We start from the raw sequence: 19,846 nt of genomic DNA on the forward strand, positions 1-19,846 counted from the left end.
AATAATTTTTAAATGGACTACCAGAGTTCAATGAAAATTTTTTGTTTCATGTTCTGTAATATTAACTACATGGACTGTGGTAAACTGAATGGTGGCCCCACAGTGAAGACCACATCCTGTGTATATGTTACCTTACGTGGCAGGAAGGGACTTTGCAGAAATGACTAAGGTTCAGGATCCTGAGATGGGAAGAGTATCCTGGCTTATCCAAGTGGGCTCAATGTAATCACAGGGTCCTTAAAAGCAGGAGAAGGCGTAAGGGAGTCAGAGGAGATGACGAGGAAGAATAGTCAGAGAGAAGCAACATGGCTGGCTTTGGAGATGGAGGAAGATGCCAAAAATGTGGGTAACCTCAAGAAACCGAGTCTCCCCTGGAAACTCAGAGGTGGATACACTCCTGTTGACACCTTGACTTTAACCCAGGAAGACCCATGTCATACTTCCAACCTACTGAGGTATAAAATAGATTTTTGTTTTGCTTCACCATGTTTGTGGTATTTGTTACAGCAGTGATAGAAAACTAACACATGGGCCTACATGAAACAGGAGGTAATTCCTTTGGGTGTTTTCCCATCTTAGGACTCTTTTCCTTTCAGCTTTTGTGATCAGGTGTCCCATTTAAAAGGGCAGCAAAACAGACCCTTTGCTTTTCCTATTTTATAGGGTGAAATAGAATGGATTTGCTGGCTTTTCTTTGTGTATACTCCTAATGTTTTAGACATTTCTTTTAAGTTTACTTATTTTCTGAGAGACACAGAGTGTGAGCAGGGGGAGGGGCAGAGAGAGCCAGAGAGAGGGAGACACAGAATCCGAAGCAGACTCCAGGCTCTGAGCCTATCAGCACAGAGCCCAACACGGGGTTGAAACTCACTATGAGATCATGACCTGAGTCCAAGTCAGATGCTTAATCTGAGTCACCCAAGTCATACTGAGCCACCCAGGCTCCCCTATACATTTCTTTTTCTAAATCTTAGTTAAGTTACACCGAGATATCTTCAGAGAAAATGCTGAGCTATCGCCCATAATGGGGGCCGTGTACTTCAGATTTCAAAATATTTCTGGGCTATTCTTTTTGGAGCTACATGTTAAGGTTTGTTTTTATTTCTGTTTTCCCTATTTATATGCATAAAACATGCATACACAAAAGATACTAAATTCCTTAGCTATACTATTAACATTTTTTTGGCCATACTTGAAATTATGTGAGCTATACATTATCATGCTATTAGTGTGTATTTAATCTGTTATTTCAGAATATTTTTCATTTTAATCTTTTTTAATTTTTAAAAAAATGTTAAAGTTTATTTTTGAGAGAGAGAGAGAGCAGGGAAGGGGCAGACAGAGACAGAGACACAGACTCTGAAGCAGGCGCCAGGCTCCAAGCTATCAGTACAGAACCCATCACAGAGCTTGAACTCACCAACTGTGAGATCACGTCATTATTATTTTTTAAATGTTATCATCAAGATTCCTTGGACTTTAAACTTTAATGTGGATCTGCACTTAAAAATTCCATAAAGGTTGATTTTTGTTTGTTTGTTTGTTTTTAAGATAAGTGTTTTATAGCCCACCAAACAGCACATACTTTTTTCTTATAATCCACAGAGTGGGAATGTACTCATCTCTCTTTCTTTTAGTCACTCTTTGGTACATTATAGAGGATTCATAGTGTAAGAGAAAGAGAACTAATCTGGGAGGCCAGACATCTAAACTGGAGATTTATCTGAGCAACCAGTAAATTATGTGATCCTGAACAAGTCACTTCATGACTCCAAAGCACAGGTTTTTCTTAAGCAAAATTAGGTTTGACAAGATTCTGATATTAAGAATGGCCAACGGCAAGTCTGTTGCATAGAGAAGAGAAAAGCTCTCTGGCACACCGAAGTTCAGCCATGGCAATTACCCCTGGCTTATAAAATGCATCACTCATCAAAGTGTGTACCCCCTGAACTCTATTCTTTTACAAGATTTAGCTGCGGCCATAATTACTTGGACTCATTATGCTTTTTCTAAACCTAGATGACAGTCAGTGAAAACAACATCTCGGGTAGCTCTAATACATTGGGCAGGCTAAGATGGAGATGTTCCAATTACTCTTCTATTACAATTCACCTTTCAGTGACTTCTCCCTATTTATGTATTTCAGAAGCTCCAAGACGTTGTTTCCTCACGGACTTGATTTTGCAAGTGATCTGTAGTATAGAATACCTCAATTCAGTTCCATGTGCTCATCATGCTTTTTTTCCTCAAAGCATTAGGTTATTCTAATAATATATTATAAATAAGTCACCAAGTTTTTATGAAATAAATTTTAAAATATTTTCCAACAAGCAGAAATGTACCTATAACTTATTTAAGCAAAATTTTCTTAAGGGATCAAAAAGTTTAAAATTTTTTATTATTGCAAATATCAAAAGCTATCAAAACTTGCTCAAGAGTAACTATTTACATTCTGGGTGCATTCACTTCAAAACGAAAAGACACAGTGGGCAAGAAGAGGCCACGAAGAGGAAGACCACCTCCAGATGGGTAGGTGGCAGGCTTAATAAGCAAGGGAACTTTATACAAGGCTTGTCTTGGGTGGCAACAAGACAGTAGATCTCTGGACCTGTCCTCCAGAATCTTGAATAGTCACATATCCAGTCTAGACGGTCTGAACAGCACAGTACTCTCTGATGGCTACATCCTTGGAAACAACTCCCACTATGGAAACAGTGAGCAGAATGTCCAAGGGGAGGGGAGGCGGTGAGGAGCCTCTGATTGCCCAGGTCCAGCTGGAGAGCTAACTCATGGTCATCTTTGCTCATGACCCTCTTCAACACACAGTAAAAGTCACTGTCAAAATAGCCATGAAGTCATTTCTTTTTCTTGAGTACATCTCAACTGGAGGAGGTGAGAACTGCATAATCTAGGTGGAGGAGAGAGGAAGCATTGGCATCCCTGCTCATCTCCTATGCTATGAGCTATGGTGGGGTCAAAAAAATATCTTTAAATAGGGCTTTGTTTTCTTGTGGCCTAATCACTAGGAATGTTTCTTGGGAATCTACCTTTAGCTTCTTATTCTGCTTTTTATTTCAGTCTATGCCCTTTTTCTTTTATCCTCTCAGTTTTCATCTCTCTGGGTACATGAATTACTTATATATCTTCTTACCCCCATGGAGGTGCCCTTTTGTGTTATCTGCAAATCCTTTTTAACTAAACTACCTATGTCTGAAAAGAAAACTCTTGTACCTTCAAGAATTCATTAAGGAAATCTCTAACACTGTAAAAATTAGACACAAATCCTGTCCTCCCAAAGCTTACAGTCTAGAGGAAACAGATAATAAGCAAAAGTAATGATGTTGGTAAATACTCTGAAAGATAAGTTATCAGATCTTCTGGAAATGCTTGGTTGGGCACCACAAACTTATCTAGCTAGATCAGGGAATTATATTTGAAATCTTCTTGGCCTAAATACATCATCTTCAAAGCCATACTCTGCCTTACAGTTGGAAACATCACTATTCTACCTGTCCCCTGAATTTCCACAATATAGGGGTAATATCTGACTTCTTCAAGTTCCATATAGCCATTGCCACTTGCTACTATGGAAATACTATGGATATGGTTCAGAGAAGTCTTTTTTCTTCTTTGTTGACAAAAATCTAAAATATGTAGGTTCAGTCTCTGTAAATTGCTCACATGAGCTTTCAAATAAGCCTATAAGCAGGCAGTCCTGTTTTTTTAATAAGCCAAATCATTTATACTTTCTAAACTACAATTAACTCATTTAAAATATTGTTTAGCATTTCAGGCAGTTTACCACCATAATACCAAGCCTTTTTTGGTGTTAATTTTGCATCCATTATAATGTGTCTATTTTTAGTGAAGCCATGATGGAACATTTTTTGATGATCTTCTTTCCTGGAAACCTGAATAACTTTATCTGGTTGCCCATGTCTTTTTTTTTAAGCTTCAACATCCAGCCACAACATTTTCAGAGACAAAAAAGAAAGTGATTAAATGAAAGAAAAAATGATTCCGTTTTTTCTGATTACAGCTCTACTCCTCTATGCCAAGCACTCCAGACACTAACTTCAGGTTCATGGTAAGGTCAGAAGCTTTTGCTAAACACTCCACTTAACAATCATGTATTTTCATTTAATTATCCCTTAAAATAATTTTATGTTGTTGGTATATATACTAATCTTCACCTTCTCTCAACTGAAATTCTCTTTGCCTCTCTATCGGGGAAAACATGGACTCTGAGCTAAATATATCTAGGTTGCAGGCCTGGCTGTCTCATTTATAGGCTACATAACCTTGGACGAGTCATTTAACCTCTCTGAGCTTTCTCCATCTATAATACAGAAGTCATAATACTTGACAGCTTGGTGTCTCACTTCTGCACTACTGACATTTTGGACCACATAGTTCTCTGTTGTAAGGAGCTGTCCCGTGCTTTGCAAAATATTTCTCATCAAATATGGCCTCTATTCATTAGATGGCAATACACCCACCCTTGGAACAATCAAATTCCCTCCAGACTGCCAAATGCCCCCTGGGGCAACAATTACATGACTGTTGAATGGGTTAAATGAAATTATATATGGGTCATTTAGCACATTGGACACATAATATGTACACAGTAAATTCTTTTTATTATTTTCATTATTGTTAGACCTGGATTCTCAGTCATTATAATAACCACATTGTACTGTATACAAACAAAGAATGAGATATTAGAGAATGCCTTTTTTTAATTATCTGGGAAATGATTGGTTATAATTCAAAAAGGAAATAATTTAGTGTTAGTTTGATTCGAATTACAAGCACTTATTCTGAGGGAAGAAAAGAGGGAATCTGAATACGTTAAAGCATTCATAAATTTGACAGACACCAGTTTCAATACCAGCTGACATTTTTTCTTTTAGTCCCCCTGAAATCATAGCCATTGGAATTTCAAACTGAATTTAGCCTTAATTTCCAAGTGTCTGATAATGTAGAAAAGGTTCAGTGTTGAGAAACAGATATGGGTTCAGATTCCAGCTCTTCCATTTAGTTGCCCCAAGACAGTGGGAAAATACTAACTATTCTGAGACTATTTCCTGATCTGCAACATAAGGAGCAATAATATTATCATTGGAGGTGTTTGGTGAATATCCTGTATTTTATCTTTTTTTTAGATGCAGATTATAAAGATACAAAGCGCACAATGTATAACATATATTTGATTGCAACATATAAAACTAGATGCTTATGTAGTCAAATTGGGAGTCAGAGTAGGTAGGACCCCAACAGCCATTCTAAAGAGTGGTGAAGTTAAAGTAATGAATAGTGAGGGTAGAGAAAAAAGGCTATATCCAAGGGACATTTCCTAAGGAGAACTGGTAGATCTTCAAAACTAATTAGATGTAGTGAGTGAAGCAAAAGAGGTAGCAGAGAAAGACTCCAAGATGAATAGATGGTGAAGCCATTAGCCAAGACTAGGAAAGACCTCTGAAAGGGAAAACAGTGGGGAAACAGGAATAATGAGTGATAGAATGACTTCATTTTTAGAAATGTTGAGTTGGTATTGCCTGTGGAACATCCACATGAAAATAGCTCATGGGATACTGGATATATTAATCTGAGTTTGCAATGATAGCAATGTTAAGAGTTTTTATTTATTGTTAGAGTCTGTGCTAAGCAGTTGATACTCTATAGCAGAAGTCGGTAGCCATTTCTAAATATTGGTCCTCCCTCAACAACTGTATTCCCCTTTATCTACACTAAGAGAACCCATGATTTGTGGCTGGGTACAAGGCAACTTGGAAAAAGACTATGCTTCCCAACCTTCCTTGGCTAGATGTCATTATGCAACTAAATTCTGACCAATTGCCCGGAAAAGGAAGTGTTCTCAAAAAAGCCTCTTCCTTACCCTTGTTGCCAGAATGCAGACAACCACCAGATGGCTAAGATAGATAGATACTTAGAGATGGAAGTCGTCCGTAGTACAGCACCATGCTAGCTAGTGCCTGCATACCAGGACCTGTGTGGCATCGCATCAGCCCCAGGCACCTAGTGAGAATTATTCATGAGACAAAAGTAATGTGTCTCTTGTTTAAACCCCTAATATTTGGATGTTCTGCCTTTCAAAACAAAACCCAAATCATAACCACGACATATACATTATCTCATGGAATCCTCATAACAACAGTATCATTATACCTAATTTAGAAGTGAGGAATGCTGCTAAGAGAAATGAGAGAGGTTTTCCCAGGGTCACCCAAACAGGAAGCAGTGGAACTAGGAAAGGGCGCCTGGGTGGCTCAGTCCGTCGAGCACCAAGCACCAACTTAAGCTCAGGTCATGATCTCACAGTTCCTGAGTTCAAGCCCTGCATGGGACTCTGTGCTGATAGCTCAGAGCCTGAAGCCTGCTTTGGATCCTGTGTCTCCCCCTCCCTCTCTACCCCTCCCCACTCGCATCCTGTCTCTGTCTCAAAAATAAACATAAAAAAAAAAAAAGTGGAACTAGAATTTAATCCAAGAACTCTGATGACAGGGGCCATACTCGTTATCACTAAGCTTGAACAGTCTAGCTCTCTGACCATTCCAAAGAGATCCCACACAGACAAAAAATCAGTCGTTCCTTTTTTTTTTAACTTTGTATTAAACTATAATATATGTAGAGAAACTTTGTATTAAACTATAATATATGTAGAGAAATGAGCACATCCTTATTTTTCAAATGAGTATATTCTTACCTATATTCTTCCTCCTCACTTATGTGCTCATTTTCCCTTATCCCCAAATAAGGACCACATAAGCACCATTCTTTCTATTTTTATAGTATGACCTAGAAACACATTATTAAAGTTTTCTGGAAACTTCTCTTTTGCAGACTAAATAACTGTGTCCTTATGCCTTTCTTTATAGACTTAATTTCCCAACTACTTGAATTATTCCCACTCTAAATCTTTAAATATTCCTTAATTCCTCTCAATCTTCTACCTAAGTACCGTTCATGGTGGCACACTGAGCAGCATATACGGCTTCAGAACGAGTTTTTCACAGCGATGGCTTTGTACCAGGCCAGGATTCACGCATTAGCCCACCCATCATATTGAGTAGATTTAAATACTTGGTGAGTTAAGAAGTTCTTTCTGTTTTTCAGAGACAAAGAGAGCTTTGTGTTATTGCTGAAAAGCCACATAAATAACTTGAAAACAAAGAGTTTGTCAATGACAATCTGTTCTTTATGTTTTCAGAATTGGTATTTGGCTAACCATAATCCACTAAAATTCATCCGTGGACAGGAGGGCATGGGAAAAAGCGGTGCAATAGTTTCTTTCTGGAACAGACGGAGTAAGAGGGAGGTACACCATGTTCCAGAGGTAAATTCAGCACACCACAATTGCCATGGGTTACATATGAAGACGAGTGAGCTCAGGGAATGCAACTTGCTATCACACACCCCCAGAAAAATCAGGTGCCCAAACAGATTCAAAAGAAATATCTATGCTACTGTGACATTCTATACTTAGAAGTTTGTAAGTTAATTTTTTCCCAGATATTTGGGTTAAAAAATCAGAAAAAGGAAATGCCTTCTGCTAAGAATGAATACTCAGAGGTAAGGTTAGAATTTTGGAAGTTATTCTGAAGATATTTCAGATATAAGAAAAATTGAGGGAAGTTGAAATTCATCAACACTAAATTAATTACAGAGATGAAATAATCTTACAGGAAAGAAACAAAGGGAGTATCATTACATGCAAATAGATAAATAATATGAAAGATTTACAAGTTCTGGAGACACTGTCATTGAAAATAATTTTTTGTTTATTTGTTTAATATAATGGTAGGAACATGAAATTTAGATCCAAAGGTGTTGTGCACCACACAAAGAATGAATTTCCCTAATACATAATACATAATTTACTGCATGTCAGTGCCTGAATGGCTCAGTTAGTTGAGCGTCTGACTCTTGATTTTGGTTCAGGTCATGATCCCAGGGTTGTGGATCTCACCCCGAGTAGAGCCCTACACTGGGCTCCATCCTAGGCTAAGAATTTGGCCGTATCTTTCAAAATTATCACCATATACATCCTTTCACCTAAGAGTTCCACGTCTATATCCTTAAGTCATATACCCCCACATTGTGAATGATCTTGTGTTCAAGGCTTTTATAATGTAGCATTTTTTTTTTAGTATAGCTGACACACAATGTCCCATTGGTGATCACAGCATAGTGATTCGAAATGTTTATACGTTATGCAATGTTCACCACAAGCATAGCTACCATCTGTCACCGTACGATGTTCCTACAATACCATTGACTGTATTCCTTATGCTGTGCCTTTTATTCCCATGGCTTATTCATCCATAATTGGAAGACTGTATCTTCCACTCCCCGTACTCCATTTTGCTCATCCTCCAACACCCTCCTCTCTGGCAATCATCACTTTGTTCTTTGCATTTATAGGAGTGATTCTGCTTTTTGCTTGTTTATTCTTTTATTGGATTCTACAAATGAATGAAATCATATGGTATTTGTCTTTCTCAGCATGACTTATTTCACTCAGTGTAATACCCTCTAGGTCCATCCGTCTTGTCTCAGATGGCACAATCTCATCCTTTTTATGGCTGCATCCAGTGTTTGTGTGTGTGTGTGTGTGTGTGTGTGTGTGTGTGTGTGTGTGTGTGACATCTTATCCATTCATCTGTCCATGGACTGAGGTTACTTCCATGATATGTCTATCATAAATAATTATGCAGTAAACATAGGGAAGCATATATCTTTTTTAAATATAATTTATTGTCAGGTTAGCTAATATACAGTGTATACAGTGTGCTCTTGGCTTCAGGAGAAGATTCCCATGATTCATCACTTACATATAACACCCAGTGCTCATCACAACAAATGCCCTCCTCAATGCCCATCACCCATTTTCCCCTCTTCCCCTCCCCTCTGCTGCCCCCATCAACCCTCAGCTTGTTCTCTGTATTAAAGAATCTCCTATGGTTTGCCTCCCTCTCTGTTTGAAACTATTTTTTCTCTTCCCCTCCCCCATGGTCTTCTGTCAAGTTTCTCATGATCCACATATGAGTGAAAACATATGATACCTGTCTTTTTCTGACTGACTTATTTCACCTAGCATATCTCTTCACATTAGTGTCTTCATTTTCTTTGGGTAAATACCTAATAGTGGAATTATTGGATCATATGGTATTTCTATTTTAATTTTTTGAGGAACAAAATACACAGTATATTAGCATCCACATAAAAAATGATAAAGAGGCTTCTATTCATTAGTATATGCATAGAATATCTCTGGATAGATAACCAAAAAATTAATATTAAGCTAACAATATAGCTCCAAAGGAAAATGTGTGGGTAAGAGACAGATATCAGATGGAAATTTTCTCTGCATAGCCTTTCATACCTTACAAATGTTGAAGATATGAAAATACTGGATTTTTTTTATCAAAGTATAGGTGACACACAATGTTATTTGCTTTTTAAATTAAATAAAGTCTAAATTTAAAAATCATCTACCCCAACCCTCCCCAAGAGTTCTTTTAACTCTTGAAATATTATTTACATATTTTGGAATTTCCATACCAGTAAATGGTATTTCTTAACCATCACACAATATTTCAAGGAACCTATGAGAACAACGAGTATGAAAGCATGCTGTAGATTATAAACTACTGTCTATAAAGAACTGTATTGACTGAGCCCATATCCCTGATATAAAATAAATACCTGATATTTTAATACATTTGTTGAAACTCAATGCTGAAAATTGAAAATTTAAGAATGTTACACAAATGCTCACCCATTCATTTGCTATTGTTTATTCTGGCTCCTAACAATGATTTTTTAAAACCTTAAACACAAAAAAGAACTCACCTCATGCCATAATATATTAAAAAACAGTTGTGTGTAACTCAATAACACATTTAATGTACTAGGAAACTTTGTGATCTCTAAAAATTCTACTGCAAAGATTTGCTTACTAGGGAGAGAACTTTTATAGAATAAACAATTACCCCAATCATGAGAACATATGTATATAAATGCAAATTACCATATATCTAATTTATCCAAACAGACATGAATGACATGAATGTACATTCTAGAATGGGAATGCCAAGTACAGTCCATTTTTCTTGCCAGCTCCTGTTGACTGATGACATCTTCCTGTATCATTCCATGGAATGGGATTCAAAGGCAAAACTGGACTGACTGGAAAAATATGTTGCAATACTTATGTCTGCCATGTGTGAGAATAAGGATTGTGGGAGGGCCAGATACAGTCACACCTGCTCTCTCCATTTCCACATATTTTCCCTTCCTTCTTCCTTTCTGCCTTCCTTCACCATAATTTTCTACAAAAAGATTCCTAGGAAAGAGAGTCCATAACAGAAGGATTTATGCAGTATGGTGGTAAGAAAGAAAGAAGTGTTCTCCTCCCTGGCATTCCTTAGCAAGGGGAAAGGATGAAGAGATGGAAGAAAAGTGCTTGCTGGAGCTCAGTTAGATGTTTTCAGCTCTGATGATTAAATTAAAATATGGAAGGGTTGGAGAAATACACATGACCTAGATCATATCATTATTACTAGACTTTATTTATATGACCTAATCAATAAAGATCAAGACTGTCCCAACAGCAGCTCATTTAAATCAACGTCAGAATCCATAGAGATTGAATGATCTCTTCTCTGTGTAAGTTCCTGTGCTAGGAGCTACAGAGGTGCTGACAGTATTTGTAATTCAAATGAGTTTTCAATATGACAAAACATAGACATGAGACATTTTGAAAATTCGGGGTAACAATAAAAGCAGTACATGATGAAATTGTTCAAGGTGATACACCAGTAACCAGAATATGTCAAGCAGGTGAAGTCTAGCCCAGCTTTATAAAGGATATTAATACACGCAGGTCTTGGAAAATGGATAGGGTCTTCTGAAGTAAGAGGGGGTCTGATGAAGGTTACTGAAGATGAGTACAAGAAATAAGGGTGGAAAAGTAGATCACTATTTGATCTTGATGATCAAGAAAAGGAACTTGGGTGTTCTACTATAATTCAAGGAAATCTTTTGAAAGTTTTTGATGAGGGTAATGAAATATTCAAAGTCATGGTTTAGGGTGGCTATACGGATAGCAATCTACCCAAGATAGATTAGAGAAGGATAAAGAAACTTATGCTGAGTACATCAGTTAACATGTTGTTGGAATAGTCCTGGCTGAGGTGATGTGGTCTGAGCAACGGTGATAGCACTGGAAATGCAAAGGAGATAATAAAGTAGAAAAATGTTTCAAAAGAGATACTGGAGAATATAAATAGACAATAACCACTGAATATGAGGGCTGGGAGATATTAAGGAGTCAAGGTTAGTATACTGGAACAACAGGAAGGTCCTAAAAGATAAGTTTTTCCTAATTAGAGTTAGGTTTCCCTCCTGTGTGTGCAAATACATTCAGGCTTTTCTTCTGTCATAATTTGTATTATTCAGTTTTGTGGTCTGTATTTATTTTTCTGCCCCCCTCACTAGATGGTGAGATGCTTGAGCATAACAATCATGCTTTGGTTATGGCATAAATGGCACAAAAATGTGTGTATGTATACATCTGAGGATATCAAGGGTTGGAGGAAGGGAGGTGTCTGTTTCAGAAGGAGAGATGAGCAATGGAATTTTACACATGGAGAGATAGAAGTAACAGTGTATCATTCAAAATAATACATTTGTTTTATTTAATCACATCAGATTTTTTTCAGAAGTATCTTTATTACTATCCAATCAGTACAACCCATCATGTAGCACACCCCAAACATACATTCTCAACACCAAGATTCTACATAGACCAACCTCCCACTAGCCATGACTCCCTAGACCCATCAGAAGGAAATATTTGTTCTATAAAAGGATTCCGAGTTTCCAGCAAGGCTTCTGGTGGGCTATTTAGTGATAGCCAAAGCCTAAAAATGTGTATAATTTTGATTGTCCACTTGAACTTTAAGGTATGTAGCCTCAGTATATAAATACGTCTATGTGAAAAAGATAATTAGGGGAATGCTTGTCACATAGAAGCCCATATCAGCAAAATTTTTTGGAAACAACTTAACTGGCAAAAAATTGGGGATTGGCTAACCAAATTATGGGCTATCTATACAAAGGAATCGGTTGTCATCATAACCTATGATGTAGCAGAATATATCAAATGGAAAAATGTTTCCTAATCACCAATAAGTGACAAGGGCAAATTATACATTACAAAAGGAATGCATAATGTACTCTCCTCCTGGTGATACTATAATATTGTTGAAAGGCTACATACCAGAATATTAACAGTGGTTATCTATGGGTTGTGGTCTCATGGGGGATGTGTACTTGTTTTACTTATTTTATTTCTAATTTATTCAGTAGGCAAGCACATCTTTTGTAGTAAGCTATACTTGAAACTTCAAGAGGGGTAGGCTTTTCTATATTCATTTTTTTTATGTCCAAGGCTTGGCACTAAGGTATTATACATAAGTGCTCCATAACTATTTGCTGAATGAAGAAAAATATAATTAGGTATATGTTTATATTTAGTTATTATAAATAAAATGTACATGGGATATATATATATAAGAAATGTATATTCTCTAAAGCAAGAGCTGTGGCAGTCATAACCACAGATGAAAGCAATGTGTCACCAGCATGACCACTCACAGAAGAAACTTGGCCACATGGGTCAGGCTGAATAACTACAGTCAATGAAGAAAATCACTAGGTAGTCACCAGGGGACAGGAAACAGAACTAGCAGCCTTGCTAAGAAAGACAATCAGTACACTGAGTTCTATGAACTGCACCCTCACCGGAGGGTCTAAAATCTAGGCTATTGGCCGATGGCACTGACTGGGGTCTCCTTCATCTGTGTTCTAGAATTTAAGTGAAAATGATTGCTCTCTTCTGAGCCCCGATCAGTGAACTTGTTTCACATAGCTGGGGTGGGCACTTGGAACCCTCAATAGGGCTGGAGACATTTTGTAAGATGGGGAGTGTAGTCTGGAAAGGAGCTTTGGGATTTGAAATGAGAAATAACCCTGCCATTAACAGTGTGTGAGTTTTAGCAGGTTGCATTTTCTGGTTTTACCTGATAAGTATGAATTATAAAGATAGCTCTGTTGTCGCAAGATTGAGGACAAAATGAGATAATGACTGAAAAAAAGTTAAGGAGTTCCATAAGTAGTTGTGAAACTATGAAATGTATTAAAATATCATACACATGTAGGTTTTGGAGACCAGGTACACATGGACTTGGTTCACTAGATGAACTCACGCAAATCTATTGGTTAAGCCACTGTGCTGCATCAGACCAAGGTAACCACGAATAGGGGTGTTCACTGCAACAGTAGGCTGTGATTTTGTTGAACTTCAATATCTGGAAACATGGACTCACAGCCCACAGTAATACATTTGCATTCCATACTTATTTTCCCATTATCTGACCTCTATCTTTTTTTTCATGTTTATTTATTTATTTTGAGAGAGAGAGAGAGAGGAAGAGAGCAAGAGCAGGGTAAGGGCAGAGAGAGAGGGAGAGAGAGAGAATCCCAAGCAGGCTCCATGCTGCCAGCACAGAGCCTGATGCAGGACTCAATCTAACAAACCATGTGAACATGACCTGAGCCAAAATCAAGAGTTGGACCGTTAACCAACTGAGCCACCCAGGCTCTCCTGACCTCTGTCTTCTATTCTACACTAAATCATTTAGCCACATTTGTACAAATAAATATCCATTTACTATTTTGTAAGGAAACCTGGAAGGAAAGGCAGGGGAAATAAACAAATAAATGTATTGAACAGCAGTAACAAAGGATATGAAATGACCATATAGATTAATGATTAAAATAAAATGCATGATAACCAAAGAGATATAGTAGCTGGGGAGGGGTTAGGGATTCATAAATTAATGCCCACTAGAACTATAAACAACTGATCTTTTTTTATTTAATCTGCAACTTCAGCTCATTCAAGATGACTTTAATGTGAGATCATAAGAGATAAGTGTATCACAAATGAGCTTTGGTGTTAAGTGGAAATGACTTCATAGCTTGGCTTCTGATTTATTAACAGAGAACTTGAGCAAGTAATTTTTTTCAGAGCCTAAGTTTCAAATATCTGTTAAAAAATAAGAGAACAGTTATATGAAATACTGATAATACACGTGAAGTACACAGCTAACATGTAGGGACACGTTAAGTAGTATCCATAACAGTGATGCTCTCTGTTACCAATAAACACTAACCAATGGACTCAAGTAGTATTATTCAAAATAAGCTGCTTTTTTTGAAGAAAGAATGGAATTAACTGGGGAGGGAAAAGTAGTTTCCTTGGGCATTCAAAATGAGGCACTGGCAAAGATTACACAAAGGGAGTATTTCTGATTTGAATATTGCTCGGAGTGAAATTTTATTTTTTTAAGCAAGCTTTCCCAAAACAACTTGTTACTGTTTTGGTTTTTCTATAAGCTTTGTGAATTAATACCTCTATTCAAAGTCTATTCCTTAAGAGCCCCACTCAGTGAAATCTCAGAAATAATCCTCAGCTGAGGCAGTTTCCTGGCGAAAACTAAGCGCTCTAAGAAATTTCTGGGACAGAAAAAAGGCCTGAAATTCAAATAGACAATATAAAAGTACATAAAGGGCTACCAGGAGGAGTTACAAATTCAGATTATCAGAAAGAGGAGTAAAAAGAGTACAGTTAAAAAGAAGGAGCTTTGTAAAGACGTTCAATGGGAACACTAGGAAAAATTTCCTCAAGGGTGGCATTTTCAAAAAAGTTTACATGCTCTATTTGACCTTTCTACACTTGTCCACGAGCACTAATAATCTGTTAGTTGCCCCTTGATGGTTTATTTGTTCTCCCAGATGTTTAAGGAACATCTAACAAGAATTCTTTAGAAATGCCTGGGTGGCTCAGTAGGTTAAGCATCTGACTCTTGATTTTAGCTCAGGTCATGATCTCACAGTCCTGGGACTGAGCTCCATACAGCCTGCTTGAATGAGACTCTCTCTCTCCCCTCTCTCTGCCCCTCCCCAGCTCCCTCATTCTCTCCAAACAAGTAAATGAATGAATGAATAAATAAACATTTTTTAGAGAATTCTTTAATTTGAAACTATAGTATATAACAAAAGAAATTTAAAAACAATATACATAAAGTAAATGAAACTACAGTCATTTGCATACAAAGATTTTACCCATCTGTGTTTTTATCCAACTGTCAATCAGCCTCTTTTCCTTCCCCTGCCCTCCACTGGGATGAGTGTCATTTTAGCTAAATTCAATGTCAATCCTGCTCCTTCATTACCTTTACCTGTCCTTACTCAAATGATTCTCCTCAGATTCCAGCTGGTCCTTACCATTAGACTGTGCAAATCCAAAATCCTATACCCACCAAAGCTTATTATCTATATGGTCATGGCGTTTGACTTCCACTGTCTTTATCAATGCAACTTTATTATTCTAGGAAGCTCTGGACCAAAGAGATAGAAGTTTATTATTTATTCTCAACGTTTTTTAAAACTCTCACCTCAAAACACCCGTCTTGCTATGTCCACCAATCCCAAACCATTATATCGTAATCATTACCTAATTCTAATCAAGCTATCTTAAAACAGAATCCAAAAGCTTCATAAATTGTCCAACATTATCCTTCCTAAAATGCTATCAAATCTATCAAGGAAGAAAGCTCCCTTACCGTGGTAAGCAGCACACTCAGTTCTGCCTTAGCAACAGGTTATTTTGGTGGTATTTGTAGGAAACCAGCATTCAGAGATTGCAAACCTTCTTAGATGGATGTCCTCCTTCTTAGTTTGATGATTATAGTATATAAGAGGGGTGTGTGTATGTGTCTATATGTGTGTGTGTAATTTGATCCATAATCAGAAAGGTTTTTGTTTCTACTGTTAATGTGGCTGCTGCCTTTTACAGTTTCCTCTGTCATTACATTCAGACCTTACCCTACTGGACTTCCCTTAAGCCTTCTTCTAAATGCTGTGCTCTCCATGCACTTTCCTTTTGTTCTTTTGGTGTGCAGTGAAAGGTCTCAGGCATTCCATGCATTTCAAAGACTACACCCATGACCCTGTGGCCACTAGGCAACAATTCACTGAAGATTATGATAATCCTCCTTATTTGCATATCTCTCCCTGCTCACACTAACTACCAGGTTCTGGGGTCTGCACTTATTTGGAGCCAACCTGGCCAGCCCAGTAAGGTTAGCCTTGGCTCCACATGAATTGTTTTATCTCTACAGACATGGTTACTCTGACAGCTTCATAGTCCCTGAGGTTTTCCACAAAGAATGTGTCAAAGCATTCATTGAATGGCTGCTTTCTAACCTAAGGAATCTCAAACTGACATTATTTTATTATAGATTCCTGTTCCATACTTTTAAACTCCCCCCATCCTCAGGCCCACCAATTCCCGATACACCTGGGTTTACAGGTGTATCTAATGTTTGCAGTGGCAAAGACCAACAGAGAAATGCCTTTAAGCATTTTATGATCATTTTGATGTGAGGATTGTAAATTATAAAATCATCGCAGATCATTAAAGCCATGCTACGGTTTTCCTTTTGGAAGCCCAGCATTTAGAACAAAAGAATAATGTGAAGATAAAGCAGAAACAAAGATTGGTATCATTGGTGGGCTCACTCTTCAGAATGGTAAAAGATACTCATTTTTTAAAACGAGGCAATGAGTGAAGAAATTAATGACAATTTATACAATGAATGTTTTTTCCAGTCCTCTGTCTTGAGCCTTTTTTAAAAAACTTTTCCTTTTATCCTTTTTTTAAAAACTTTTTTTTATAAGTTTCATACATTTTGAAGCGGTGTAACTGGAGAGGCCATCACAAAAAATTTAAAAATAACACAGAATAACAGGTAATAGCCTCATATTCTGCTACGGATTTGTAGCTGTTGATTTATATTTTGCATCATGTCTCCTAAGATAGATGAAAAACACATTCAAAAAAGGACCCAGAACATTGAGATTTTTAGTAATCTACCCCACTCAGCAGAACACTACATAGACAACAAAGGAGAAACACAAGCTTTTTCTTATATATTCCCTCATTTAAAAAATTAGCATGTTTCAAATACATGTGTACTATATATACAAAAATGTCATATGTATCCTATTAGACTGATAAAATACATAAGATATGTATGGTACACAAAACAGAAGTGTTGTCAAGTGCTGAGATTAAAAATACAGACACTGAAGATCTAATTATTTTGTTTAATACAAAAGATTTTCCTATATTTCCTGGGATGAACTAGACTGAACAATAGAATTAGGCCTTTTGAGGTTTTCCTTGTCATCTTTAAGAAAAATTAGAATAAATATGGGGTGCATGGGTGACTCAGTCATTACGTGACCAACTTAATTTTGGCTCAGGTCATGATCTCACAGTTCATGAGTTCGAGCCCTTTATTGGGCTCTGTGCTGACAGTGCAGAGCCCGCTTGGGTTTCTCTTGACTCCTTCTCTCTCTGCCCCTCCTCGCTCATGCTCTCTCTCTCTAAAAAATAAATAGTTTAAAAAAAGAAAAATTAAAATAAATAGACGACTTGAGCCCTTGAAGTTTAATTGACTATTAGAAAACAATTCAAGCTTAGTGTAGTGAATCAGTGCATGTGTGTTTATTTTTTTTTAATTTTTTTAAATGTTTTATTTATTTTTGAGACAGAGAGAGACAGAGCATAGAGGGGGAGGGGCAGAGAGAGAGAGAAGGAGACACAGAACCAGAAGCAGGCTCCAGGCTCTGAGCTAGCTGTCAGCACAGAGCCTGACGCGGGGCTCGAACCCACGAACGTGAGATCTGACCTGAGCCGAAGTCGGAGGCTTAACCGACTGAGCCACCCAGGTGCCCCTGCATGCATGTTTAAATGGCTATATTTGTGCTGTATGATGATGCAGTCCTCTCTTGCTTGAGTAGCAGCTATGGAGAATGCGCGTATTTGTTTTTAGTATCTGACAAATTAGGCCCAGGATTGGGTTTGTATAGTAAAATAGTAACTCAAAGAAATGTGTTTGTTGGTATGTATAAAAGTTTCTCCTCCCCCTTAGCCATAGAAGATACATTCCAAGACTCCCGTGGATGCCTGAAACCAACAGTATTGAGTATATATACTACATATACTGTTTTTTTTCTATACATACTTACCTATGAGAAAGCTTAATTTATGAATTAGGCTCAGTAGGAGATTAACAACAATAATAAAATTGAACAATTATAACATTATACTGGAATAAAAATTATGTCGATGTGGTTTCTCTCCCTCAAAATATTTTATTGTACCGTACTCCCTCTTCTCCTGACAATGTGAAGGATAAAATGTCTGTGTGATGTGACAAAGTGAGGGGAATGACATAATGTTACGCGATTACTGACCTTCCGGTGACAGGAGGGACAGCGTCTGCTTCCGGACCATGGAAAGTGAAACCGCAAATAAGGGGAAACTACAGTACAACTTAGCTGATGTTTATGTTTTTATTTATTATTGAGACAGAGAAACAGCACGAGTGGGGGAGGGGCAGAGAGAGAGAGAGAGACAGAATCTGAAACAGGCTCCAGGCTCTGAGCTGTCAGCACAGAGCCTGATGCGGGCTTGAATCCACAAACTGTGAGATCATGACCTGAGCTGAAGTCGGCTGCTTAACCGACTGAGCCACCCAGGTGGCCCATAAGTAGTTATTAATAATAATCATAAGTAGGCTTTACACAGATATGATAGATTTGTTAATAATATGTTTTTAAATTTATTATTTATTTTGAGAGAAAGAGAGAGAGCACAAGTGCAGGAGGGGCAGAGACAGAGGGAATCCTATGCAGGGAATCCAGGATGTCAGTGCAGAGCCTGATGAGGGGCTCAATCTCACAAACCATGAGATTATAGCCTGAGGTGAAATCAAGAGTCAGCCACTTAACCAGCTAAGCCACCCAGGCGCCCTGTGACATGTATGATAGATTATTGTCATATCAATTAGATTATACACTTCTTGGAGAGTACATTTCATAACCCTCTATTTTCCCAGTGTAGTTAGCATCTTGTATATCGTAAGTGCTCATGAAAATGTTTACAGTGTTTATTTAAAAAGAAGAAATAACAGGCTCAGTATGGAGTCACTTGCCCCTGTGACAGCAAACCAAGACTTAATTACAGAAATGTGACCTTTAATCACTCAATCTGGAATTTCCTAATCAGAACTAACCTCACGTGATAGAACCCCCACCCAAAGGAAAGTGACCTTGCCTAAAACAATTCTTTCTTGTCTTTTACTAACAATTTCCTGTGTCCCTCCATGTTTCTGCCTACAAACCTCTTCCACTTCATACAGCTCCTTGGAGCTCATTTCTGTTTGTTAAATGGGATGCTGCCCAATTCATGAATCATTGATTGAAGCCAGGTCTTCAGATTTACTACTTGAACTTTGTTTTTTAACAACATTATTATTTCTCTCCATTGTACTCGCTCAGTCACTTGGGCAACTAACCCTGTCTCTTGTTTTGCAACTGATTTGTTGAGCTTGCTACCTGGAGTTTCTGTCCCTGGCATGCCATTTTCCACCCACTGACTTTGACAGTTGCCAAAGAAGTCTGCAAATAAACCACATGCTAACAAAGCAAAAAATACATAAATAAATAAGTCATTACTTTGACTTGATTCAAGTGCTATTACTTTAACGATTTTTCTTTTCACCATACTTCTATTTCTCTTACCTAAATCACAAATCATTTAGGAACCACAGACTGTAACGTAAGGGGAGAGTGGGACAGAGGAACAGCCTCAGATTATTTATTCTCCGGAAGAAAAAAAAAA

General features: G+C 37.5%; 1 protein-coding gene across 1 annotated transcript in view; it reads left to right on the forward strand.

The window, feature by feature from the left end:
- Nucleotides 1–273: 273 nt before the first annotated feature.
- Nucleotides 274–19,846, forward strand: part of TMEM229A (transmembrane protein 229A) — a 23,150-nt gene continuing 3,577 nt past the window's right edge. Inside the window, exon 1 of the mRNA XM_029918149.1 lies at nt 274–346. Within this exon, the coding sequence (XP_029774009.1) occupies nt 274–346 (73 nt within the window). The remainder of the gene's footprint in view (nt 347–19,846) is intronic.

The sequence above is a fragment of the Suricata suricatta genome, chromosome 2 (assembly GCF_006229205.1).
Source record: "Suricata suricatta isolate VVHF042 chromosome 2, meerkat_22Aug2017_6uvM2_HiC, whole genome shotgun sequence".
Classification (NCBI taxonomy): domain Eukaryota; kingdom Metazoa; phylum Chordata; class Mammalia; order Carnivora; family Herpestidae; genus Suricata; species Suricata suricatta.